At 54.1% G+C, this 27,565-nt stretch overlaps 1 protein-coding gene across 1 annotated transcript in view; it reads left to right on the top strand.

The window, feature by feature from the left end:
• The first annotated feature begins 851 nt into the window (after window positions 1-851).
• The window catches only part of CLMN (calmin), a 103,667-nt gene continuing 76,953 nt past the window's right edge, over window positions 852-27,565 (top strand). The window contains exon 1 of the mRNA XM_072762237.1: window positions 852-1,022. Coding sequence (XP_072618338.1) covers window positions 941-1,022 — 82 coding nt within the window. The 5' untranslated portion in view covers window positions 852-940. The remainder of the gene's footprint in view (window positions 1,023-27,565) is intronic.

Here is a 27,565-nt window from a genome sequence, read left to right as displayed (position 1 = left end):
TCCCTCCCTCCTTTCCTTCCTTCCTTCCTTCCTTCCTTCCTTCTTCTTTCCTTCCTTCCTTCTTTCCTTCCTTCCTTCCCTCCTTCCTTCCTTCTTTCCTTCCTTCCTTCCCTCCTTCCTTCCTTCTTCTTTCCTTCCTTCCTTCCCTCCTTCCTTCCCTCCTTCCTTCCTTCTTTCCTTCCTTCCTTCCCTCCTTCCTTCCTTCCTTCTTTCCTTCCTTCCTTCCCTCCTTCCTTCCTTCCTTCCTTCCTTCCTTCCTTCCTTCCTCCCTTCCTTCCCTCCCAGAATCTGGGGGGGGGGGGGGCATCTCCGCACGGGATCCCCAGGGAAAAGGTTCCCAATATTCAAACTCAGGAACCAAGTCCTTCTCACGACGGCTGTCCCCAGTTGCAGGTGGACGACGGGGACTCCCCCAAGTCCATCTCTGCCATCGCTCGCCCCTACTCCCCGGGTGCCCGCGGGGGCGCCTGGCCTCGCTCCCCTCGGGATGGTGCGGAGGGAGGGGACCCGAGGCCAGACAGCAGGGGGGTGGCCCCGGCCGGGGGTGCGCGTCGCCCCGCCCACCGCCCCCTGAGATCACAATCTGGGGGGGCCGGGACCCCGCGCATCATCACCGCCCGGTGGCGACCCAACAAACACCCCGGGGGGGGGGCGGAATAAAAAAAAAGCAACCTGCGGGAGCCCGGCCTCCGTCCCCCGCCCGCCCCGCCCCGCCCCTCGCCCCCCGGGGCCCCCGCCCCCGCCCCCGCCCCCGCCCCGGATGGGGGAGTGAGCGCCAGCCCGGCGCCCCGCACCGCCGCCCGCCCCGCCCCGCGCGCCCCGCCCGCCCGCCCGCCCGCCGCTCCGGCTCCGCGGCGCCCTCGCCCGCGCCCGCGCCCGCGCCCTCGCCCGCCAGGCTCTCGCCCGCCGCCCGCCCCGGCGCCCCGGGCCGCCGCGCTTCATGGCTGCGCACGAGTGGGACTGGTTCCAGCGCGAGGAGCTCATCGGCCAGATCAGCGACATCCGCGTCCAGAACCTGCAAGGTAGCGCCCCCGCGCCCCCGCCCCGGGGGGCCCCGGAGCCCCGACCCCCCACCCCGACCCCCCACCCCGACCCCCACCCGACCCGAGCTCCCGGCCCGGCCTGCCCGGGCTGGGCTCGCCCTCGGGGCTGGGGGCTGGGGGGCTGGGGGGCTGGGGGGCTGGGAGGCTGGGGGGCTGGCACTGCCGCCCCGGAGGTCGCCGGGGGTGGGCCGGCGCACGTGCGAGTGCGGGGTGGGGGCCCCGTCTTCTTGGGGTGCGGGGGGGACGTCGCGACCCCCCTGCAGCCGCTGCTGCGAGTTTGGCCAAGTTTGAACGTGTGGGCTCTCGGGGACCAGTGGCCCAGGTCGGGGACGGAGGAGAAAGTGCCACTGCGCGCGCGCGCGTGTGTGTGTGTGTGTGTGTCTGTGTGCGCGAGCCTGCACCTCCCAGGACCCCTGAGGCTGGGGCGGTGGACGCAGGGGGCGGCGCCTGCTGGGGTGGGCTGCGACCTGGGGCGACCCGGGGGCGCGGATCCGGGGGCGGGGGTGCTGCGCTCCCAGCCCCGGGCCAACCAGGCTGCAGGGAGCGACCCCTCCCCGGGCCTGCGGCTCCACGGGGGGGGGGGGGTTCCAGGGTGGGGGCGCGGCCACCTGGACCCAAAGGTGAAAGAAAGGGAGAAAGAGAAAACAAGGGCTGGGGTGGCTCCCGCCGCTCGCGGGGCGTGCTAACCTTTCGAGAGTTTATTCTTTGTGCAAACTTGGAAAGCGCAGCAGTGTTTAAAGGGAGAGAGTCACCCGGGTCGCCCTCGGGGCCCCCCAGCCCGCCCCCCCAAGCCAGCCGCCGCTCCCGGAGGTGTATTTCCAGCCTCTGCCCTTCTCATACGTGGGCTTTGTAGAACTTGACGGACTTCCACTTCCGGCCTGTCTGCAGGCGCTCGGACCTGGCTGGCCAGGCAGGAGAAGTTTCTTTCGCGGTTTCCTGGGCAGGCTTGGGTTTCTAGAGATTCCAAGGTTGGGGGCGCTGCACAGGATGCTGGGAGACCCAGGCAGAGAGAAGAAGGGGCTGTGGGTGCCCCCCTCCTGGGTACCTGCCTTTACTGCTGGAGGGTGGGGATCCCCAGCCTGCAGGGTGGAGTGGGGCAGTGTGTGTGTGTGGGGGGGGGGGGTGGCCAGGCAATCAGCTTTAAACATTATACCTGATAGAATGTCTCCTGGCAGTGCTATGGACCTGCTCCCACCCCTGAGCTCTGCAAGGACAGTTGCAAACAGAGGTGACCTGAAGTGGGGTGGGGTGGGGGGCCAGTGCAGTGGACGCTGGAAACTGCGTTTGCTCTGGGCTCCCCTGATCTCCTTTGGCTGTGATTTGTGTCAAAGGAGGAGGATCAGGCTGGAGATGTTGCAGATGATCCCTTTTGATAGTAAGCCTCCTGTCCCGATCCTGCTGCCCCAGAATTGACATCCTATTTGGGGGTGGGAATTAGTATCCCTCGCTGAGATGGCATGCGGTTTGGGCAGTCCTGGGGTGTGTGTGTGTGTGTGTGTGTGTGTGTGTGTGAGGCAATCAGTGGGTGGTTAATAAACACATGCTAACCAATTCTTAGTGCATCAACTCCCTGCATTCCTCTAAGCTCAGCTCCCAGTGTAGAGGGGATTGACTTCTGTGAAGGGAGGCTCAGCCATATGAGCAGTTGCAGCTGGAACTCTGAGAGGAGGCTTCACTACATGGGGACAGTTTGGGATGGGTCCTGAAGGCTGGGTAGGGTGTTCACGGAATGGGCTCTCCTGTCAGCTCCCAGTGAACTGGCCTCGCTTTTAGGCAATGCCAGTTACCATTTGAGCGTGTACCTTTGTAGATGGCTTCATTAAGGTATGATTTAGATGTCATAGAATTCACCTGATTTAAGGTCACAGTTCAGTAATTTTTAGCCCGTCCACGGAGTTGGGCAAACATCCCAACAATCCACTTGTGGAGCGTTTTCACTACTTGAAACAGCTCCCTGGTGGTCAGCATGTGCATCTCGCAGCCCTGGACCCAGGCGACACGCGGTTCCTTGTTGCTGTGAAGACAGTTCTGCCTACGGGTGCAACCCTCTCTGTTGGTCTGCTCATTGGTGGGGGACAGTTGGGTTGTTCGCAGTTCGGGGCTCTTGTGAGGCTGTTCGTCCCTGCGGTGTAGGGGAGCATTTGCACCGTGTAGGTGCCAGCCTGTGGCTTTGCTGCCATGCCCAGCTTTGCTGAGGAGGAACTAGGAGAGGGGGAGGAGGTAGGGGCAGGAATCCGTCTTCTCTCCGCTTTCCTTTGGCTTCCCTGTCTTTGGCCTGGGTGCTTACTCTTCCCTCCACATCTCCGTGCTACTCAGGAAGTCCCAACCAAAGGACTGAGTCCAGAAGGCGCCGCTCGCTGAGCTTTGAGCATCTGCCCAAACCAGCTGGTCGGTTTTGCTGGGGCCACAGGCGGGGCGGGAGTCTTGTTCCTCCAAACTCCGAGTGGGTGGTAGTCAAGGAAGGCAGGAGGAGTCCAGGAAGAAGGGTTGTTTTTTTGAATAAAGGTGTGTGCTTGCTTAGAGCACAGGTGGTCAACAGTTGTCGTGGTGATGGGAGGTTGGGTATGGTGGGATTTCCTGAATCTGCAACCATAGGGGCCAAGGAGGATGCCCAGCGTCCATCTGCAGGTGGTGGCTGCTGTTATTACAGTCAGGCGGTCCTACTCTTTTCACACACCTTTCACTCTTGTGGTCCTGGGACCAGGTGCTTGCCCCACAATGTCAGTCTTGAGGACACTGCATTTCCAGGAAGAACGGTTCAGTAGCATACCTGCACGCTTACATCTTTCTCCCTACCTCGGTTTCCAAGTTGACTTGGAGGTATGTTGGCCTCTGCTCATTTGCTCATTGAAGCCTTTATCCATGGCCCTGAACTGTGGGGGTTCCGGAGTCCAGGCAGGTATGTTTGTGATGTCACCAGGTCATCCCCCACGGAACGCTGGGACGAAGACTTCCTGGCCTGTCTTTGGAGACTGGGGCCAGCTCGGCAGAAAGCATGGTCTCTCCCAGGAGGCCTGTCACTCAGCTTGCGGTAGCTGACACGTGGGCAGATGAAGCCCTCAGTGATACATTCACTTTGCTGGCTCGTAGAAGCGTTTGCAAATGAAAGGCTCGCTGCTGGAGAGCACGGGGTCCCTCATGGGGTCCCTTCCAAGGAAATGGAGGTGACCCACCCAAGCTGTTGACCTTTTCGGAGAGGAGACAACAGAGTTGCAGGATGTTGGCAGCCTCCCCCTGGTGACCCTACTTCCTTGGAGCTTTGTGGGGTAGAACTGAGCCTAGAAGCAGTTGGTTAACGGTTCTGTGCCGTGGTTCTCGGCCCGACTGTGGGTCCCAAGGGCTCTGGTGCCCTTCCCATGATGAGGCTATCATGTCTGCTTTCTCCCCCCGCCCCCCTTTTTAAAAAGACTATTTATTTATTTACTCCTGAGAGACACACAGAGAGACGCAGAGACACAGGCAGAGGGAGAAGCAGGCTCCCTGCGGGGAGCTGATGCAGGACTCGATCCCAGGACCCCGGAGTCATGATCTGAGCTGAAGGCAGATGCTCAACCACTGAGCCACCCAGGCGTCCCTTGTGGTACTTTCCTGTTCTGTTTAACTTTAACAAACACATGCAGACAACAAGGAGGGCAGTTGGTTCTGATTCCTGCCTTAAAGGAGCGTGCAGCCAGACAGGGGCTCAGATGTTTGGCTCCTGGGGGTCCCCTGTTGCTCTGGCGCCTCTTCCATCTGATGTCGTGCACCTTGACGTCACTGCTTCAGAGCAGCACAGCTAAGACCCAATACCCAGAGCCGGAGGTGGATGGATGGAGTTGGGTAGGCCCAGGCAGACGGGAGGCGGTCCCCTCTGCTGCTCTGGGGGGACCAGCAGGGCCCTGCTGGCTGCTACTCCCTGAGCTGTGTCCACACCCCTGCCTCAGCCAGAAGGAGCTGCGAAGCCACAGCGCCTGGGGTTGGCAGAACAGGAACTGCGATTTGGGGTGCTTGGAATCAACTGCCAGATAGAGGTGGAAGCGCTTCACCTGACCGAGCAGCCCGTGCATCAGGCACGGCTCTAACTGCCCCCGTGAGGTTTTCCACCAGCCTTTGAGGTGGGTGCTGGCTTCGGAAGTGGAGAGAGGTCAGGTGACTTGAGGTCATGGGCTTCCCAGTGGAGCTGGGATGTGAACCCGGGTCAGGCCGAGCCCACGTGTCCTGTGGCACTAGCTCTGGGAATCACATGTGATGGGTGCCCAGGGAGGAGCCGGTAAGCTGCCTGGCGGGGAGCAGAACAGGCTGGTCAGAGGAGGGGTGTCGGAGTCCGGCCTTGAGGGCTGAGCAGAAAAATGTGACTGCATTGAAATCCTAATGGCAGGCTCCGGCCAGGACAGTGCGTGTGTGGTTAAAAAGATCAGCCCTCGCGGTGTTGTCCACCCCCACCTCCCCTGATTCCATTGGCTCAGGTCCGGAGCAGGCCCTCCCCATGCTTGCCTGGACTCTCTGGTGACCTCTTTATGGCTCTGGGTCTTATGTCACTTCTTCCAATCTCCCCATCACTCAGTCGCCCCACACATGCCCTTGCTAATCCCTTCAGGAGGGCCCCTGATCCAGCTCTGGGTGGAGGGAGGCAACTGGGTCCATCCCAGGATAATAGCATCATTGACCATGGACGTCGCCATGTGAAAAATGCTGGGCTGCACCGGCTCACGGGATCAAGTCCAAGCCCCTTAGCCCGGCATGTGAGATCCTCTGTGGTCTGGGTTGAGATGCCAGCCAGCCTTCTCTCTGACACCTACCTACTTGCTCCCAGCCCCCAGCACCCTCCCCTCCTGGCTCTCATCCCCATACCTATAGACCACCTGGGGATACAGCAGAGGGATCACAGATGGCCCCGGGTTACCCAGCATCAAGGAGGAACCATTCCTGCTTCCACCTCCCCCAGCTCCCAGAGGGCACAGCCTGTGTGCTGGAGGTTTCTGTATGAAGTCAAAGAAAATCGAATGCAGAGGCTTCCTGTCCTGTAGGAACTTGCTGTCCTTGAGGGCCACAGCCCGGGTCTGTATACTTGGTTCTAAAAGATAAATCCTTATGTAGAGCATTTTTTTTCTGGGCTCTCTGTCGGAGTTAGGCTACAGGCGTTGAGTTAGCTCTGGATTTTGCCCCCCAACGACCATGTTCCGGTCCCAGCTCCACCCATAACCTGGGGCATGGATTCTTCTCCAGGGGCCTTTCTGGTTGGAGCCTTTTGTGCATCTGGGGGAGCCATAGCCAGGACCCGGAGGCTGACGCCCTTGGCCTGGGTCCTGGCTTTGTTGCTAACTTGCTGTGGGGTCCTGGGAAATCTCTTTCCCTGGCTGTGCCTTAGTATCTTCACAGCAAAATCAGAGCGCTGGACGCTCAGGCTCAGATGGGCCCCTTGGAAGGTAGTGTGAAAAGTGGCATGGCCTGGATGGCATGTGCCCACGTAGAGGCACCTGAATGCCAGTCCCTGGCCACTTGGGCAGCCGGCATGCAGCCGTGGGCAGCACTGAGCACAGCTGGTCACGCTCCTGGATTCTTCTGTCAAGCACTAGAGACTCCCCACCGCCCCATTAAGGGTCCCCTGTAGAAGAGGTTGCAGTTGATAAGTCTGCTGTAGGAGCACGCTGCAGTAAGTGGTGCACCTTCCTGGCTGAGCTGTTGGTGGCTGATCAAGTACAGTCTCGATGAAAAGCCCAAGGAGGGCCAGGGACACCGGCTCTGAACCAGCTGGGTGGAGTTGAAGGTGCCCAGGGGGGTGTAGTGACCCGTCATCCACAGTCAGGGCAAACTAGGGCATCCTGCCTCCCCCGGTGCAAGTTTGTACTGACAACCAGAGGGGTCAGAGCCCAGGTACAACGAGAGTCCTAGCGAACAGGTTTGTCAGGGCCGAGAGGGGCCCTTGGTCAGCTGGCAGCTGACCTAGGAAGAAGTGTCACCGCAGGGTTACTTATTAGCAGCCACGGCCCCAGTTGGCCTTGACTCCGACCCAGCAGCCCAGAGCCACCTGCGGCCGCGCAGCCTCGTGGGAGAGGCCGAACTCCTGACCGGACCGAGCTCTGGGGAAGCGGCCCTTTGCCGAGGAGGCCTAGATTACATTAACTGCCCTCCCTGACCCGTGGAACACTCTGGCATTTAATTTGTGACTAGAACAGCTGAGCCACTGGGCACAGTCCTGCCCAGGCAGCCGGAGGTCACGCCTGCCCTGCTTCAGAGGGGAAGTGAGAGAAATAAAGTAATTGTCTTTTTAGTGATTGAACCATGAAAAGTGAACTCCCTGTTCCCATAGAAACCTCTTCTGATTTCTCCCACCCCCTCCCTTGCGTCTTTTTCTTTTTCTTTTCTTTTTTATGGTGGTAGATTGCATCAGTCATAGAAGGAATTAGAGGCAGCATCAAAAATCATGAGCGTGGCTTTAAAGAATCTTTGGTGGGGCTCCCCGCCCCCCAACTGGTCTGTCTCCTCCTTTTCTTCCATGAATTGTTTTCCATCAGAGCAGGGGTTGGCCGACTCTGGTTTGCGGGCCAGATCTGGCCCACTGCTTGTTGTTGCGAATAAAGTTTTATTAGAACACAGCGGGGCTCATTTTTTGCATGTTGTCCTCAGCTGCTTTGGTACTAAGGTGGCAGTTGAGTAGTTGTGACAAAGAAGTACCCACAAAGCCAAAAATATTTACTATTTGGTTATTTACTCTGTGGAATGTGGGAACCCAGAGGGCTTCCTGTAGGGTGGCGGGGGCCTTCCTTCTGAATCTAGACTCAGCACGTGACAAGGAGGAGATGCTCGTGATGACATTCGCAGGGGACACTTGTTGCACGTGTAACAGGCCCAGCCTTGTTTCCAGAGGGGTGATGCACACCTAAGGTGGGTTCTGGCCCTGCCTTAGAAAAACACTCGCCCCCGGGAAGCCTGGCCATTCAGCCAAACTGCAGGTGCTGCGTCCTCCTGAAATCCTGGGAGCCGGCGTGACGGGGTGAAGGGGCCACTCCAGGAGGCCCCAGGACGCAGACACATGAGTATGGGGAGGCTGAGATAAGCATGTTAGGACCAAGGGTGCTCAGGGCGGGCACTGCAGGAGTCTGGGGGTGAGGGGAGGCCCAATCCATCATTAAGAGTGAGGGTCCTGGGGGGACAGGGAATAGGCTGTAATGGCAAATCTGTATCTGTGGTGTGAAGCCAGGGAGTAGGGGAGTGTATGGTGGCAGGCAGGGTATGGGCTCTTGGGTCACATTGTGACCAGGGTTGGGGTGTGGGGTGTACGGGGAAGTGGGCCCCAGGAGTGGCCTGTGCGTCTGATAATTTTCCTTCTTGGCCTTCTGGAGCACTGAGATCCACTGCTTTCAGGAGATGATACCCCAGACCCCCCAGGACCAGGATGGGGAGAAGCCTGGGAGGACCTGGGGAATTTGCAGAGGCCCTGGAGTCACTTGTCCAGTCTTGCAGGACTGGAGGTCTCATTGGAAGGGCTCCAATGACGCCGTGCCCCACTCCTGCTTCCCTCTCCTGGGGGGCTCTCCATGTAGGCAGGAACCTTTGCGATATTTATATCCCTCTCCTCTTTTAAACTATTTTTAATCCTCTATGGTATGACATACTTAAAAAGCAGGGTTCTGAGGCCTTCTAGCTGGGAACTGGGGCGGCGGGTGGAGTGGGGGCATGGAGATAACCTGCCAGTTTGGTGGTGCAGGAGCGTGGCCCTTCCAGGGCACCCTCAGGTCGCCCTCCCCCACCTCCACGTCAGTCCTGGTCCTGCTCTCTCCTTTCGCCTTTCCATTCTTGCCTGCTATGGCCAACATCCATCCCCTCGGTTGCCGGGACCAGTCTTTTCTTGCCTCCAGCACCTCTGATCCTGTTTCATGCCTGCAACCCCAGAGATCTTTCTCTGTATTGATCTTCTAGCAAGATGCCTCTCTGCCCTCAGGATGAAGCTGTGCTGTGTGCTCTGGCTCCCTCACTTCTCCTGTCCTTCCTGGAACGAACCCGACCCAGCTGCAGCACCACAGGCCCCTCCTCCCTTCACCCTGTGCCTTTGTGTGCAGGACTCCTGCAGAGGATGACCACGACCCCACCTAGAGCAGCCTCCCCGAGCCCTACCTGCACCTGCCTGGGTAGAAATCCCAGCCATCTCCTCTGAACTCCGGGAGCCCAAATGTGCAGATCCCTGAGAGGAGTGCATGTATCTTTGTCCTGTGAGCCCCTCGTACGGACTAGGTCTTCAGAACTGTTTGCTGAATTATTGGAGGATGAGCCCTGGACCCTCAAAGAGGGCCACGTCCTAATGTCCAGGACCTGGGGTTATGTTACCTCACTCGGTAAAGGGACTTTGCAGGTGTGAATAAGTGAAAGGTGTTGAGATGGGGAGATTATCTCGGGTTATCCAGCTGGCTGCAGTTCATCCCAAGCATCCTTAGGGAGGCAGGAGGCTCAGAGAGAGAGGGAGAGAGAGGAGAGGTGACTGGGAGCAGAGGTCATAGTGATGCCCTTGCTGGAAGGGACCATGAGCTCAAAGGTGCGGTTGGCTTCTGGAAGCTGGAGAAGAGAAGGTCATGGATTCTCCCAGGAGAGTCTCTAGAAGGAACACAGTCCTGCTGATAACTTCAGTTATAAACCTGTCAAATGCATCGAGGGTTTCTGACCCCCAGAAATGAAAGATAATAAATTTGTGTTGTTTTAAGCCTCCAAGTGTGTGGTAAGTTGTCACAACAATAACAGAAGACTAACACATGAATTGCAAGCAGCTGTCAAGCCTGGTGGACATCCAGATGGTGGCATCGAGCCAGGCTAGGAGTGCAGAGACCAGGGTTCTGGCCACAGGGCCGCCACCGCTTGGCTGTGGAGCTTGGGGAGGCTACCTGGCAGGGGGCGAGAGAGCAAGAGACAGGAGAAGGGGCTCCATCCAGGAGTCCACAGGCCACAGGTGTGATCTGAGATCCCGGCAGGGCTGTGAATGACCCCAGGGACGGTGTCACGGGGCCCTGTCTCTGCTCCGGGGCCGGGGCAGTGGGGAGGGCTGTGGCATGAAGAGGGTGACATCATAGCAGCCTCCAGGTACAAATCCTGTTGGGTAAACCCTGGGATTTAACGCGTTCTGGCAGCTGTTACACCTCCCTTCTAATCCTCGTGTTCTTTTTAGAAATGCTATTAACCGAGAACAGGTCTAGTCCCGGGCACTTGAAACAGTCTGTTACTTCTTGTGAAATATTCAAGTCTGTTTAGAAAACAAGAGAACATCCTTAGGGTCTTGCCTTATGGGCAATTCTCAACTTTTGGTAACGTTAAAAGTCCAAGGCTAGACATATAAGTTATGAGGAACTTAAATTCCCAGAGAAAATTCTAATCAAGCCTCACAGTTGAAGCATGGTTGAAGGCCGCCATATTGTTCCCTACTATTTTTTTTTTAATTTTTTTTATTTATTTATGATAGTCACAGAGAGAGAGAGAGAGAGGCAGAGACACAGGCGGAGGGAGAAGCAGGCTCCACGCACCGGGAGCCCGATGTGGGACTCGATCCCTGGTCTCCAGGATCGCGCCCTGGGCCAAAGGCAGGCGCCAAACCGCTGCACCACCCAGGGATCCCCTGTTCTCTATTATTTTGGCAATTTCCCCCTTCCTTCCTTAGTTGAAGGGCACCTCCCGACTTAAGATGCTCTGGCTCCATCATCTTCATGGTATTAAGTCTATGAAACCAGTAATCACTGGTAATGACTTTTTTTTCTGTTTCTACTTATTTTTATAAGACAAGGATGAAACACAATCAGATGCTTCAGTAACTTCTGAAACATGGTACAACGAAGGAGGCAGTGTAGCTGAAGGTGGCCCCTTCATTGTCAGGCTGACTTCGTGAAGCCCTGACTTGAGTAACAGAGGATACCTTGGAGTGTCATTGTTGTGAAGAGTGTAGCAGAGAGTACAAGTACAGGTTGTGTAAGAATCAACTAAGTCAAGGGTTGTCTTTTCTTTTTTTAAAGATTTTATTTATTTATTCATGAGAGACACAGAGAGAGAGAGAGAGAGAGAGGCAGAGACACAGGCAGAGGGAGAAGCAGGCTCCATGTAGGGAGACTGATGTGGGACTCGATCCTAGGACTCCAGGATCACGCTCTGGGCCAAAGGCAGTTGCTAAACTGCTGAGCCACCCAGGGATCCCCCAAGTCAAGGATTGTCATAATTGATTAAAGGGCATTGATGTGATTATGGGGAACATAAGGGAGGTGGCCACTTTCTGGAAGACACTGTACATGTCTTCCAAACAACCCCCGTGTGGGTGTTATTGTCTGTCCCCCAGACACTAGGGCTGAGCAAGGATGCCAGGCTATGAGCTAACAAGTGGTAGAATCAGGAATCAGAAGTAAGCGAGGGAAGATGGAATAAGTTGGGGGGAGGGGGTGTTAAGAGCAGGCACTGATTAAACTTAGGTTTGGGGGAGGGAAGAGAGTTGGTGAACACTGGCTCAAGGCCCAGTTGGCTACGGAGGAGGCAGTTGACTTGTAACCCAGGAAGAAAGCTGGACCAGGCTGAAGGGTGTTGGACAAGAAGCCGGCCAGCCTTGGGTAGTGAGCCTTATTGGAGGGGGACTCAGCTGTTTATGGTCACGTACTTACCAGGTTCTTCACGCTGCGACAAAATCAAGTCTAGATCCCTAACAGATGATTCCCGACTGGTGATTCCCAGGGGCAGAGCTGAGAAGAGTAGGGACAGGGATCCCATTCTAAGAGGTTGACAAGATGAAATCCCTGTAACCTTATGGCGGAACTGACCGGAGGCAGCCGTGGGAAACCATCCTATCATTCTCATCATGGGTTGTGATAAGGGCAGTGGCAGATTATAAGGCACAGTCACCTTCACTGTATCCTTTAATTCTACTGTAAACCCCTGAGGTTAGCATTATATCCCCTCCACAGATGCAGACATTGAGGCCCAGGGGAGGTCAGCAGAGCTAAGGCATGAGCTTTAATGTCCTACTGTGGCATCTGAGACTTACCCGGCCCTGCAGACCCCCCAGCACTTGTTGGGAGCCAGGCTGTACGAGGTATTCACTTTCCTTTCATGCACACAAGGGACTGTGTGGAACTCTCCCTTGGAGAACTGGTCTGGCCTTTGAACTTGACACTGATCCGAAACAAAACAAAAAGTGATACCTTCCAAATCAAAGCTGAGGGCCTTCACCAGTGGCAGAGTGTTGGCAGGCCTGGATGATGGCCTGTCAAGTTCCCGGAATTGCTGTGGGCGGGTGCCACAAAATGGCTTACCTGTAGGAGGATGTGGGGAACTAGATGCCATGATGCCACGGGACTGGTGATGGACGAGCAGAGGAGGTGGTCAGAATCAGTCAAGAGCTACCCTTTGGATAGACCGTTTTCCCTGGGGTGAGCACTGCTGTACTGGGATTTGTTATCAGTGATGGCTTGTTGACTGCTGGTTTGGCCTGGTGGACCAGAAGGCTCAATGGGCTGGGCACTGGGGCCCGTCCTGTCCACCACTGTGTCCCAGGGCCTTGCTTCTTGTTCTAGGCTCAGGGTGTGTTCAGCGTATGTTTGTTGGATATGTGAATGTAGACTCAAAAGTATAGATTCCAGGCTCTGACAGACCTGGGTTTTTAGTTTTAGTTTCTTTAGTATGTAGATCTCTGAGCCTTGCAACGTCTTTTTAGTGAAAATCCCACCTTCTTTTGGTTGTTAGAATATTCAGTGACATCACATTCTTCAACATGTTTCCATTTCCTTTGCCTTTTCTGAATCATACATAACTATGGATTTCCAAGGTTTGTATGAAAAACAGTGGTTCTCCCTTATTGCCTCCTTTCCCAGGGCCAATCTCTTATTGATTTTTTTTTTTTCAGATGGTTTTGGTATTTTTCCTTCATGTGTCTGAGTAACATGCATATATTCCTTTGTCTTGATGTTTTGGTTCAAGGGTCTGATTTCTGACTGTGGAAGATAAGGCTATAAGTCTCCTCTTTACCTCTTCTAACTTCAGCTCTTTCCCATCCTTCCAACTACGTGATATGTTTTCATCATATTTTTGGTAAGGTTAGTAATTGAGGTTTGCGTCATTATGACTAGGTCAGCACTATTCAGAGCTGAGTCCTGTGGTAACTTACGATCACTTTTCCCTTCCTGGTCTACTTTTGGTTTCCTTGGAATTAGAAAGTGTCTGTTATTGGCATATTGGCTTATTAATTCATCCCCAAACTCTGCTCATGTTCTGGATAGCCCTTCAAGTTGTTTGGTTGCATCAGATAAATTTTCTCAGTTTCCTCCTCTTGAGTACATCAGGGTGCTTAGGTCTACTCCAGTCTGGACTCATTACTCTCCATACCTGGGACCTGGCTGTCACCTGGGCCCTCTGTTACTGTCCCCTGTGACCTCTCTCACCTCTCTCGTGGGCTTGATCTCCCATTTCCTGTCTTCTTCTTCTGGCTTAGTCTCCTGAATCCAGGAGCACATCTTGCCTAAGTGATGAATTTTCTGAGAACTTACCCTTGGGAAAATGAATTTGTTCTCTTCTGATTCTTGATTGCTAGGATAGCTGGGTATCAAATTTAAGGTTGGAAGTCATTTTCCTTTGGAGTATGGGAAGCTTTGTTCCATTGTCTTCTAGCTTTCAGGGTTGTAGTTGAGAAGTGTGAAGTCATTCTTTATGTATTGTATGACCTGTTTTATACTCTCTGGAAACTTATAGGATCCTCTTTTTGTTCCCAGTCCCCTGAGACTTCAGAGTGGCCTGCCTGGTTGCTGGTCTCTCCATGCTGGTCATTTAGTAAGATGTTTCCTTCTGGAACTATGTCCTGTTCTGAGAAATTTTCTTTTTTTTTTTTTTTAAGATTTTATTTATTTATTCATGAGACACACACACACAGAGGCAGAGACATAGGCAGAGGGAGAAGCAGGTTCCATGTAGGGAGCCCAATGCGGGACTCGATCCTGGGACCCCAGGACCATGCCCTGGGCTGAAGGCAGGCACCAGGCATCAAATCTCCAAACCATCCATGGATCCTCTCTTTTATTATTTTTTTAATCATTATTTCTGCTAATGGTTTTCTCTAATCTTCTAGAACTCCTTTTACTTGGATATTGGTTCTTTTTGACTAATCCTCTAATTCTCTAATTTTCTATTTTCCATCCTCATTGCTTTTTATTCTACTTTCTGGGTGATTTCATCTATTTTATATTGTATATTTTAATCTACCACATTTTTTATTTGCAGGAGCTCTTTCTTATTCTTTGGAGAAGTCTTATTTCAGGGCTGTGGTACCTTTTACACACTGGGCATATTAATGATGCACAGTGACAGCTGAGGTGGTACTTTGAAAGGCAGTAGCTGAGAGCACAGAGCCAAATGGCCTGGTTCAAATCCCAGCTCTGCCACTCACTTGCTTTGTGAGCTTGGGCAAGTTACTCGTTGTTCTTCGAACACCTCATCTGTAAAATGAAAGTAATAATATTGAGATCTGCCTCAAGAGTTGTGATGATGGCATGAGCTGCTGGAGCAAAGGGCGTAGAGCCATTGGATGTGCTGTGTGTGTGTGTGTGTGTTACATCAGCCGTTCTCTTTATGTGTGTGGATTGGTTTGGCCTGGAGCTTTCACATTAGAGGCTTCTTTGTTTAGCTGGCTCATAGTCCTTGATTGTTTTCTCATATTTAAGAGTTGGGAACTGAAAAGTGTACTGTAAGCTTGGAGCACAGGGGGCAGGGCTTCTTGGCCGGGTGCCTCTCTGCTGGGTGCCCTGCTGGGTTGTATCACAGAACCCCTATGTCAGGATCATTAGGTCTTTCCTCCTGGCTGGTCAGACTGAGACAGCCTTACAGTCTTCTGTCTGGGGGATCCAGGCCAGGGTGCTGGGGATGAAAGGTGGGGCACTGGAAGCTGGAAGAAGAAAGAGGGGCTAGAGACGAGGAGTGCCTCTGTGTCCAGTGTGTAAAATCACTTACTGTGCCATTGTCAGCTCAATTCATACTCAGACATTCTGTTTTATCCTTTATAGAGAACAAACTTCTGGTCTTAGGCCTGATGGAGGATGGGACCATTACCTGCAAGGAGACATGGGGGAGGGCATTAAGGGGGCTCTTTATCTCATTGCGATCCCCCACCGCAACCCCATTTCCAGAGATACCTGTCACCACTAATTCCTGAACCTTTGGGACTTCTGGGTTGTAAAGTGAGCTGTTTTTGTCCTTCCTCGCTGCCACATTAAGGGGTGGATTTCTTGAGATGCCAGTTGGTGACCACAGGTCTCTCCTGTCTCCACCCTTTGGGATTTTGCTGCTGTCTTCCCTCCTTCTGTTCTCTCCAACCTTGTGGATTAATATTTTAAATACATAGTGCACACCACAAACAAGACTCCTTTACTCTGGGTTTTAGTAGGACTTTGAGATGGACTGAAATTAGAAGGCTATGAGTGGGAGCCCGAGTCCTCTTCTGCAGGAAGTCCATCCTTGGCCTCTCAAAAGGGTCTTCCAAACAGCCAGAGAGGAAGCCAGCAGGAGCCACATTCACCTGGCCTTGAACGTTCAAAGTGTGAGGACACTTGCTTGGCTACATTCCCTTCCATTTTGACTGTTTTCCAGAGACTGCTGCTGAGTCCTGGTTACCAAGGGAGATCAGGGAAATTGCAAGAGGGGTTTGGTCACACCTGGTAGCTGTTTTCTCTGGTTACCTGGAGTCTTGAGGCTTGGGGGTCTGGGATCCAGGTGGGGTACAGCTGTAGGGACAGAGTGACCACCTCTGATGAACTTGCCACTGATGTTCCCAGGTCTCAAATCCCCACCTGGCAGGCTAAAAGCTCCTCTCGGCAGGGCAGGTGGGGTTTTCACTGTCTGCCCTCCTACCCCGTGCTAATCATCATACACTTGCTGTTGGGCGTTATGCAAAGCTGTCACCTGTGCTGCCCACGGGGCACAATGGCTCCTCAAGAGAGAAAACCAACCAGTGAAGGAAGAACGGTTGTTTGGTCTCTACATTGTTTGATGTTGGAGCCCTGCCTGCTTTCATAAAAACATCCCAAGCCCAAAGCCACAGGCTACCTGGGGGAGAATTGGCTGGTGCCAAGTTTTGAAAGTTAAGCTATTCTTCACGGCAAGATTAAAGATTATCCTGCCTGAGCCTCCCCATCAGACACTGCCTGGCCGACTGTACTTGATCTTCTAGATTTTTGAGTGGGTTGGATTACCCAGGAGGAGGAGCGCTGTGGAAGCAACTCAGAGATAACCAGTAAAGGCAGAATCAATACATGACCCTCCAGGCCCCCTGAAATGATGCTTTCCTATCCTGCAGCCCCGATTGAGGAAACACAGTTGATGAATAAGAACAAGACCAGAGAAAGCAGAGCCTGCCTGGTCTACAGTGGGAAGAGATGTTTGAAGCCAGACGTGACCCTGAATTTTAGCTCCTTCGCTTTGCGGCTGTGGAACTTTAGCCAGGTTATGAGTCCCTATGGAATTCTGATCCTTTCTATCTGTAATGTGACTTTCATAATAGTGTCACCCTCTCAGGGTTGTTTGGAGGATTCTGTGAAGTCATGAATGCCAAGTGCCCAATGCTCATCAGGTCCTTTTAAATAAGTGTTTCTTTAAACAAGGAATTATTATCATTATCATCATCATCATCATCATCATCATTATTATTATTTTGGTATGGTGGTGGGGATTTTGATAGGCATTCAACTGAACGATGGGAATGGATCGATCACTTAGTCCATTTTTGAAGGTCATATCTGGTGTCTGTACTTGGGATCATGTTGCGAGGACCACAGGGCACTAGTTGACAGACAAACATTAAGCGAGTGGTCTCGTTGGAGGCCTGGCATCCTTTGGGGATGGGAGAGATGATTGGGGTTGAGCCATCCAGAAAGGTGTAGGTAGTAGGACCTTGTGTTGAGAGGGGATTTAGGACGGGTGGGTGGAGATGAGCTGGGATGACCTTCTAGGTGAGTGAGGAGGTTGGCGTGAGCCAAGGTGCAGAGGCAGGAATGTGCTGGGGTGCTCGGAAGGTGACTGGTGCAGCCTGGGTGAGAAAGGGGCCCAGAGTGGGGCAGTGTCTGTGGGTGTTTGTTAATAATCTAGTGATCTTTCTAACTCCTTCCCCCGCTCCCTTCTCTACTGATTAGTAGGGAGGTGCTGTTGGTCTTTGGAGGAAGATGATCTTCCTTGGATGGGCCGTTCCATATGTTGTAGATGGTTTAGCATCCTTGAGTGAGCCCACAAAATGCTAATCAGGTGACAATCAAAATCTCCCTCCACATTTCTCCCCAGGAGTGGTAACCATCCATTTGAGACTAATAGGGTGACATGTATGCAAATGAAGGGGGAAGCCGTGCTCCTCCAGAGCCATCGCTTCTTGTGTACACAGAAGAGTCGTGGTAACTACATGTGCCCCTCACTCAAAAGACTCTTTGATATGAAGCTCCAGCTCTGCCGCTCTTGGAAAATCAATAGTTGATGTAATAGTCATTCTGTGAATTGTGTCCATTATAACCAAGTACTCTCCAGCTGTTGGAAGAATCCAGCAAGGTGACGCAACAATGCATGACCCTTTTGGATTATTCCATGGAACATGATTGCATCAGATGCAGAAGCTAGAGCTTATATTTCTGTTTTCTAGAATATTCCCTGTTTTCTCTCCATGTCAGACCAACCAGAGCCCTTCTGGTTCCTGAGTGAACTTTCTGCAAGGACAACATCCAGCAGATACGTGCTGAGTGTCTCCTTGGGGTCAAGGACCTTCCCAGGCACCAGGGAGATACAGACCTATCTCTGTTCTGTGCCAGGGAGTTAGTCCCCATGCATGGTCCCATTGGGATAGAATAATGATGTGATGGGGAGCTAGTGTGAGTGTCTAGCAAGTGAGCCCCCCCCCCATAGGTACCATGAAGGACTTTTGGGTGACATTTTCAAATGAAACGAGAAGAATAAATGGGAATTGGCCAGATGGAAGAGGGGAAGATGGGCATATCTTTGGAGTTGAAGGTAGAGCCTCTGACTTTTCCATGCAGCGAGGTCAATGGGGCTTTGGGCCATTGTCAGAGGGGTCAAAAGGTCTGTGATTCACTTCCTTTCAAATCGGCTCAGCTCCGAAGACATGCCCCCCACCACTGAGAATACACTAATTGGTGCTGGGCCACAGAGCTGGGTGGCCTTTGTCTTAGTCCTCTGTGAGCTTTGGGGTACAGCAAGCACTGAGGTTCTAGTCCCCTGGAGTGTGTCCTCTCCTCTTCCCATGTCATCTCATTTCCTCTTCTGCCCCTGTCCCAGCCCAGGCAGATCTGCACCCTCCACCCCTAGCCAGGAGGGGCTGCTCTGTTCAAGTGCCATTTTCTGTGTTGGGGAGGATTAAAATGTAGATGCTGATGGCAGTATATTCACCACCTAGATCACCATTATGTCTCCATATTGATTGCCTACTACATGCCAAGAACTCTGTTGGGTGGGGACGCCTGGGTGGCTCAGTGGTTGAACGTTTGCCTTCGGCTCAGATCATGATCCCCGGGACTTGGGATCGAGTCCCACATTGGGCTCTCCGCAGGGAGCCTGCTTCTCCCTCTGCCTATGTTTCTGCCTCTCTGTGTGTCTCCCATGAATAAATTTAAAAAAATATTAAAAAAAATAAAAAGAACTCTGTTGGGTATTTCTGTTCCATTTACATGTGAACTGTATGAGTAGGGGAAGTGCTCATTTTTTATGTAGGGTATTGCTGCCCAGGGAGGTCTAGTACAAAGTTCACGGTCATACAGCTAGTTATAGTTCAGAATTTAGCTTTGGATAGTTCTTGCTCCAAAAACCTGTGCTCTTTCCACTAAGCCACACCAATCCCCCCACCCAGACCGGTTTACAGTGCGGTTTACAAGCACATGGCTCTGGCTTCATTCTGTTCCCCCTTTGGCCTCAGTATCTGTGCTGTACACCAACCGCCTGGATAGGTGCTGTCCTCTGTGGTCGCCACCACGCCCCTGTGGCTCTGGGTCACTTGTGTCTAGTCCAGATGGAGATGTGCTGGGAGTGTGAAGAGTGCACAAAATTTGAAGATCTGAGAGGAAAAAAAGGATGTGAAACATCTTAATGGTCTTTAAATCTTGCTTACGTGTCAGAATGAGGAACACTTGGGATTGAGTCGGTTAAATAAGGTACCTTGTTAAAGTGCATTTCACCCGTGTCGCCTTTTTATAACGTGGCTCTTAGAAATTGCAACCTAACCTGTGTGGCTCGTGTCCTATTCTGACTTAGCGGATGTCGGTTGGACTAGGACGTCTAAGGACCTGTTAGGGCTTTGATTTACAAACTTGGGGCCTGCGTTTCTCCTCTTCCTGTGCTGTATCTTTGGGTCCCAAGCCCCCTTCTGAATTGCCCCTGAGACTCTCCTGCGCGACCTCCTCTCCTGCCTGACCTCTGACCCCATCACCAAAATGCTGTTTCAGCATCACCTGCCACCCTGGACGAGTCATCCCTCACCATTCAGAGTCTCGAATGCCTCGTCTATAAGATAGAAGGGAATCTTGCCCTCCTCGTGGGGTAGTTCAGATAAGAAGATATCGGGCAAGTAGCTGACATGTGTCATCCTCATGACGGTGGGTGACGAGTGTTCAGAGGCAGCTGAGCGGCCCGTGCACTCAGGTCAGGTAGGGTGGTCCTGACCTGTCCTGTGTCCCGCAGGCCTGGGATGCAGGTTGGAGGCAAAGATTTGACTTTGTGTATGTGGCGCCCGAGAAGTCAGAGAGAGGCCTCTGAGCAGATGGGTTAAGTACCCACCTCTAACCCAGTCTCTAATGGCCTTGGCTCCCTCACTGGTCCATCTGTTCCCTTCCGTGGGCTCAGATCTAAAGAACCTGGGGTCAGAGGATTAAACTGGTGATTCACTAAACTGGTGGGGCCATCCTGGCTGGTGGTGGTGACGAGGGGCCAGGTGTAGGACAGACAGACAGCAGGGCAGGAGGGAGGGAGGGCTCAGCTCTGCCCTCAGAGAGTTCTGTCTGAAAACAGAGCCCTGGTAGGCCGTGGAAGCCGTGGATTCCAGGGTGAGCCCCCGGACCTCCCTGGCCTGTGCCCTCATCTGGGCTGGGACGACAGCAGTGCCGGCCTTACCGATAACGCGGGGGGAGCACTTGGCACGACAGGGCGGGGTGGTCAGCAAGGCTGTCCCCGGGGTACTCCTCTGTGGCAGTTCCTGGGTTTGTTTTCATGTGGTTATAGAAGTCATCTAACACTTTGTGGGGTCCCCGCCCTCACACTTCTGCCACTGTGACTTCTGGGTCATCCCTCTGGTCTTTTTCTTTTTTTAAAATAATAAATTTATTTTTTATTGGTGTTCAATTTGCCAACATACAGAATAACACCCAGTGCTCATCCCATCAAGTGCCCCCCTTAGTGCCCGCCACCCAGTCACCCCCACCCTCCGCCCTCCTCCCCTTCCACCACCCCTAGTTCATTTCCCAGAGTTAGGAGACTTTATGTTCTGTCTCCCTTTCTGATATTTCCCACACATTTCTTATCCCTCTGGTCTTTTTCATGAATTCCTATCTCCACACTTGTATTTGTCACCCCTTTGAGACTTGGTTTTTAGCTCTTCTTTGCCATGTCTCATCCAGGGCTGCTGGGGAGACCTACCCCCCCCCCCCCCCGGCACACCGTGTGGGATGAAGCCTCCCTCTGCCCTTGACACTGCGTCTCGGCTCTTGTCACTTCGTTGTCACACTGCTGTGACTTGTGACGGGAGGCCTTTGCTGGGGGGCCCGAGCTACCTCTGAGGGCCTGGCCTGGAGCCAGCCTGGCAGTGTCCAGAACGGGGCCATGCCATGCCCCACTGAGCACCCCCGCTGGATTTTTCTTAACCAACGCCCTCCTGAGAGAGGTGCAGTTGCTGTCCACAGAGCGCCTCCGCGAGCATCCCGCTCCGGACGGCCACCTCGACTTTGGGGTGATCTTTTCCCAGGATGGGTTCCCTGGAAAATGATGACCAGGTCCAACATTCTGTGACTCTCAGTCAACATCTGTGGTGAGTTTTGAACTTGGGGCTGCCACTGCCCTTCTTTTGGGGAGTGGGGCTCTGGGTCCCTTTCAAACTCACTTCCCTGGGCACTTCCTAGAAAAACCAGTTGTGAAGCTGATTCTCCTGGGAGCGATTCACACTAAGTGCCTGCCTGCACCCCCCACCCCCCACGGAGGGGTGAGCTCGGAGGGATGAGCTCTCCCTCCGGAAGGGCCCAGGCCAGCCCAGCGGCGCCTCCTGCTCCAGCAGCTGCCGGCCCGTGAGGTCAGCCCGTGAGGTGCTCTGCCCCTTTCCCCTTCCCCTTCCCAGTCCAGGTTGTGCTCATCAGCTTCACGGGGCAGGAGGGAAGGGTCCCTCAGGGTTCTCAGAACTGTGGTGCAGACCAGCCGATGCCCACCATGTGTGTGACACAGACCCAACACAGCAGCCCTTCCCAAACCAGCAGCTGTGGGTCTTGGGTGGCCAAGGACGCATGGGACCCTGACCAGCCTCCAGGTCCTGGTCTCCTCGCCTGAGAAGGAGGTTTGAAATGGCTGGCCCGTCTTCCTCACAGGGGCAGGGACGATCCAATGAAGCCTGGGTGAGGAATGCCCCTCCCTCCAGGCCCCATCTGTCTACCTTTGCCACTCACCACCTCCAGGCAGCCTTCCGTGATTCTCCACCTGCTATTTCCGGCACCCCAGCACCGAGCCCTCTGCCCCCTAGTGAGCGTTGACAGTTCTCCTCTAGGAGGTGTGAGTCTGTCTACCATCCCCACCCCGGCCCCGGGCATGGGCCCTGCTGTGGTTCCCTCTGTCCCCAGTGCCTAGTGCAGAGAGTGCTCAGCAAACACCAGAATGAACCCACAGCATGGCTGTGTGCTCAGGGTGCACTCTTGCTCCAGCTTCCGAGCACCTCCTCTCTGATGTGGATCTCGCTGGGTGCTGCACACCAAGGAACTCAGAATATTCTCTCTGGGCTCTGAGTTTCCCTGGCTGCTCACTCCCGATTTGGGCAAGTCTCTTGGGGTTGGGAGAGGGCCTGGGGGAACCACGGGGAAGACCCTGGGTAACCCACATCTGGCTCCGCCCAGTGGCTCATTAGGCCATAACTTCTGCCAAGGCAGGATTTGGTCTGCTGCTTTCGTGCATGTGTCCCAAATGTCTGGAACAGTGTCTGATGCATAGAGGGCACTCAGTAAACATTTGCATGAATGAATGAATGAATTCTAGAAGGTGCTGGAAGGCTTTTTATGAGGCATTAAAATGCCTGAAACCTGGTGGTAACATAGGAGCTTTTATAATAAGTTTCCTCCCAGGATGCCTGGATGGCTCAGCAGTTTCGGCTCAGGGCGTGATCCCGGGATCCTGGGATCGAATCCCGCATTGGGCTCCCTGCAGGGAGCCTGCTTCTCCCTCTGCTTGTGTCTCTGCCTCTCTCTCTCTCTCTCTCTCTCTCTGTCTCATAAATAAATAAATAAAGTCTTTAAAAACAAATAAATAAAATAAAACAAGTTTCCTTCCAAAGATATGTTGGATTTGGGAAATCCAGATGGACTTAGAAATTGGCCATTTCAGCTGCAAACCCAAGTAGGTGATTGTGTGTGTCTCTGGGCTCTCTTTCCTCTTCTGCAAAGTGAGGATGATGACACCCAAGTCACGGGGCTTAGGCTGAATATGCTTATTTAGGTTTGCTGGTGCCAAGTCGGCTGCCCCTCCCTGCAGGTATACATGTACCTTTAAAAAAAAAAAAGATTGATTTGTTTTAGAGAGGGAGAGAGCAAGCAGGGGGAGGAGTGGAGGAAGAGGGAGAGAGAATCTCAAGCAGACTCCCTGCTGAGCCCAGAGCCGGACATGGGACTCGATCTCAGGACCCTGAGATCATGATATGACCTGAAATCAAGAGTTGGATGCTTAACCGACTGAGCCACCCAGGTGCCCCTTTGATGGACCTTTTTTTTTCTTCAAATATTTTATTTATCCACGAGAGACACACAGAGAGAGAGGCAGAGACACAGGCAGAGGGAGAAGCAGGCTCCACACAGGGAGCCCGATGTGGGACTCGATCCCGGGTCTCCAGGATCACGCCCTGGGCCGAAGGCGGTGCTAAACCGCTGAGCCACCCGGGCTGCCCTAATGGACCTTTTTTGAGCAAAACAGTGTCTGCTCACCTGTAATGGAGCCTCCTGGTTTACACTTGCCCCAGTGTTTAGGCCCAAGATCACCTTAGCCTGGGTGGAAAGCTGCTTTCTCTGTCATACAGATCGTGTGTTTTCGGGGAGGAAGCTGACAGGTGGGGGGTCACACTGCTTTCACTGAGGTTTCCATCTCCTTTGCACGACTGACCCTCCCCTGTCTGGGGTTCCTGGGTGGCAGCAATGTGACCCAGCCAGACTCCAGGGTGGCAGACAAGACGGCGGGAGAAGATCGTGGTGGCCAGAGGGAGCCCCTGTGAAACTGGGGGGCTGCTTGGTACAGGCTGAACAGAATCCATCCGTTCTCCCTCAGGCACATCTTTCTGTCCATAACCAGAGAGAAGCAGGCTCCTCCTCGTGCTCTGTGGTTAGCTGGGGTGCCAAACCTGTGGGGAGGGGCGGCGGGAGAGGAGAGGAGAGAGCCGCAGGCAGGTACCGGTCGGGAGCTGGACACGGTGGCTGTGGTGGTCCGATGGGCGGGGCGGGGATGATCACTGACGTCTACAACGCTGTGGCCTTACGGTAGTTCTCAGCAAGGGCTGGCGAGGCCGGGAGCACCCGCGATGCTCTCACCGCTGGCAGGGATGCAGGATGGTGCCGCTGCTTTGGAAAAGTTTGGTGGTTTCTTATAAAGTGACACATACACTGCCCTCCGCTTCAGTAATTCCCCTCCTGGGTATTTCCCAGGAGAAGCAGAAACATGCTCAAGCACACAGCTCGCTCTCTCTCTCTCTCTCTTTATATATATGTATATTCCCCCCTAGGCGCGTGTGCTCTATCCACAGGAGCCAAAAAGTGGAGACGATCCACATGTCGGGATCCCTGGGCGGCTCAGTGGTTGAGCACCTGCCTTCTGCCCAGGGTGTGATCCTGGAGACCCAGGATCGAGTCCCACGTCGGGCTCCCTGCATGGAGCCTGCTTCTCCCTCTGCCTGTGTCTCTGCCTCTCTGTCTCTCTCTCTCCCTCTTTCTCTCTCTCTGTGTATCTCTCATGAATAAATAAAATATTAAAAAAAAAAAAAAGCAAACAATCCACATGTCCCTGAGCTGGTGAATGGATACCCAGACCATGGTGCCTCCTACAGGGGAGCCCTGCTCAGCCACGTGAAAGGAAGAACCGCGTGTGCACATGACTCAGGTGGATTGCACAGACGTGCCAAGGGAGGGAAGGCGGGTTCTGAAGGCTCTACATGTGATTCCATTTATACGACATTCTGGAGAAGCCAGAACAGCAACAACAAACATGGACCTGTGGTCGTCAGAGGCTGAGGAGTGGGGAAGAGGGTTGACTACCATGGAGCACAAAGGAACTTTTTGGGGTGATATCATTCTGTATCTTGAATGTGAGGGCTCCTCAACTTTATTCATCAGAACTTGTAGGACTGTACACGAGAAAAGGGTGAGTTTTGCTATATCTAAGTCATGCCTCAATAAATCTGGCTTTAAAGGTAGGTGGAGGGAGGGAGGGAGAGAGAGAGGGACCGCTAAGGAGCTGACGGTCACTTTATCACGGTTGTTTTCGTGATGCTGGCGTGTCCGTTGAAATGGGACATTGCACAAAAGTGGCCTTTCTTGGTTCTGTGACCGTTGATGTAAATAAGAACTTTCTAAACTGATCTTTGAAATCTCTTCCTCATAAAAGCCACAGGAACCCCACTGAGCCCCGGGCATAGATTTACCTTGTAAATGAGACTTTACAGACTTCTTTCAAGCCTAGTAAAGTGAGACCTGCAGGGAGAACCACAGGTAGGAGTCTGGCAGCCACCCTTTCACTCTGGCCCCCAGCAGGCACCAAGCCCAGAGCCCTCCCTGGGAGCCCGCTAAGTGGCCTGCCTTTGCCTTCTCCACTTCCGAGAGAGACAGACTTAGGGGTGCTTCTGGATCAGTCTAGGTTCGTTTTGGCTGTGAGTTACAGAGAACCCCAATACCAGTGTCATAAACTGGTGTGCATTTCTGCACGGGCGATCCAGAGCTGTGTGGCAAGTGTGCATCCTGAAATCTGAGGGACCCAGGCTTCCTCTAGCTCATTGCACTGCCATCTCGCTGTCTTAGCTCTTGGCCTCCCCCTCCAGCGCGGCTGCTGGAGCTCCGGCCATTGCCCTTAGTGTTTCAGGCAGCGGGTAGCAGAAGGGACAATAAATAAAGGTCAAGCAGGGGTGAATGCTAGATCTCTGATAACGGAAGTTTCTTGGCATTTCTGCTGACATCTCATTGGCCAGCACGTACTCACACAGTTGCAGTGAACTTGGAGGCAGGCCGGGAAGCAGAGTGTGTGGTGCTCACCTAAGAACGGGGTTCTAGGTCCACACAGGGAAGAGAGAATGGATGTGTGGAGTGGAAGAGGCAACCCCTGCTCTCCACCGCAGCTCCCAGCCCTGTCATGTTTTGGCTGTGGGGCCCTGGACCAGGGTCAGAGCTCTTTCAGTCTAAGTTTTCCTGTCTGTGAAGTGAGCACAAGTCCTTCTGCTCTTGCTTGTTGTGAGACTTAAACACGACGATGTGTGTATACTCCCCCGGGCACTCAGTTTCCCCATGGTAACCGTATTTATTACTCCTGCTGTGTTTTCCCTAAATGGCCTCTGGCCATGGAGGGGACGCCCCAGGGAATACCATTCGGAGAGCATATGCTTTGCAGATGCCCAAGATCCAGCCACCCGGACCTATTTTCCCAGCAGTTAAGTCTGATGGGCCCTCGGGACCAAGCCCCCAGCTTTCTGGTGTCCCCCCAAGCTTTCCTCTGTAGTGGCCCGAGCTCCGTGCCTTTCTGTGCGCTGGAGTGACCCGGTTGTCATTCCCGTTTGGGTCGAATGGTCAGTGAGAGGCGGGCTGAGATCTGAGCCCGGGCAGCGAGGGGCGGGGGCAGGGGCAGGGCTCCCTCGCTGTACCCCGGATGCCTGCAGCTTTGTGCAGGGACAGACGGTGTGCACAGCGGGGCAGGACAGCAGGCCAGGGTGGGCAGACCCGTTACGGGGGCTCAGGGGGACCCCCTAGATTGGGGCCTCCTTGAAGGCACAGCAGCCCAGTAGCTAGAGGGGCTGGCGGGGGCATGCCAGGCGGAGGGGGATGCTGGTGCAGGTGGGGGAGTGGGCTGTGCCCATTGGGAACGATCGAGGTGAGGTCACGGCGATGTTTCCATTTGAACTGTCGGTCTACTGCACGTGTTGGGGGAGCTGTCGCTCACACCGAGTTTACGGGGTGCTGTGAACCCCAGTCCTGCCAGCTGCCAGCTGCATGACCTCTCTGGGCTTCTGCGTTGTTTTTTGCTCCGTCATTGGCCTAGTGCCAGGCCTGCTTGAGGACACTGAGCGCATCCACTCAGGAAGGGGCCTGGCACTTCTGTCGGCAGCGGATTGTCCTCCCCCTGACCTGTCCTGACCGTGGCCGTGGCCTCCCCTACCCCACCTGCCCTGTGGACCAGTCCCCTTCCATGTCAGGACCCGCCGTGCCCTCTTCCTTGGGGAAGGAGGGAGCCCGCTGTCCTGCCTCTGAACAAGGCTGCCCTCCTTTAGGGGTGGGGGGGTTGCAGCAGGGGTTCCCAGTGGGAGATGGTGCCCCAGCCCCTCAGCATCGCGTCCACCGCCGGGTGCCTCTTCTCTGCCACTCCCGCGCTCGCTCAGCAGAGGGGAGGGGGCAGGTGGCCTGTGCATAAACCCCTGGCTGGACCCCAGGCCGCCGAGGGCAGCTGTCCACCCCGGGCCCTGCTCTCCCTCCCTGCACTTCGCCTAGTCCCGGAGTAGCCGCTGATCATTCTACAAACAACATGTTGAGTCTTTGCCAACAAGAAAACTCGTGTTTAAAGAACGAGCTTCCAGCCCTCCTCCGTTCTTCCCAGCCCTGCCTTCCCCGCAGACACATCCACCCCATGTGCGCTTCCTTTGTCTCCGTTTCAACCTACTCGATGGAAATGGAACTTCTCAAAACTCATGAATAATTCACATAATGAAAGGAGCGTTGGCTTGACAGTCTCATTTTGGAGCTCTCGTCGGTTGACGGAGGCTGTCTGCGGAAGCCTAAAAAGCTGGCCAGCCAGAGGGTGGAGCTGCCGGCCCGGGCCTTCTCTCCTGGGCCTGTTTCCTCGCCTGGGGAGTGGAGGGTTGGCCCTTGCTGCCTGTTCCCAGTGGTCCCGGATCAGGGCTGGGGCCAGGTCTGGGCTCGGTGGGACGGCTTGTGGGCTTTGAGGAGCAATGTATGCCGTGGTGCTGGGTTGGGAGGATTTTGCGCAGGGTGGAGGATTTACTGTCCCAGGACTAGATTATCTCAGAAATCTCTGTGACAGTCGGCGGGTCTATGACCTGTACCCGGGGCTGGCCCCCTAACTGGTGGAGCCCAGTGCAGAATGAGAATCAGGCCCTAGCCGGGGTTGGGGAAGTC

Source organism: Vulpes vulpes, chromosome 6 (genome assembly GCF_048418805.1).
Source record: "Vulpes vulpes isolate BD-2025 chromosome 6, VulVul3, whole genome shotgun sequence".
In the NCBI taxonomy this organism is placed as follows: domain Eukaryota; kingdom Metazoa; phylum Chordata; class Mammalia; order Carnivora; family Canidae; genus Vulpes; species Vulpes vulpes.
Note: the sequence above shows the minus strand (reverse complement) of the source record. Positions and strands in the feature narration are given on the sequence as shown.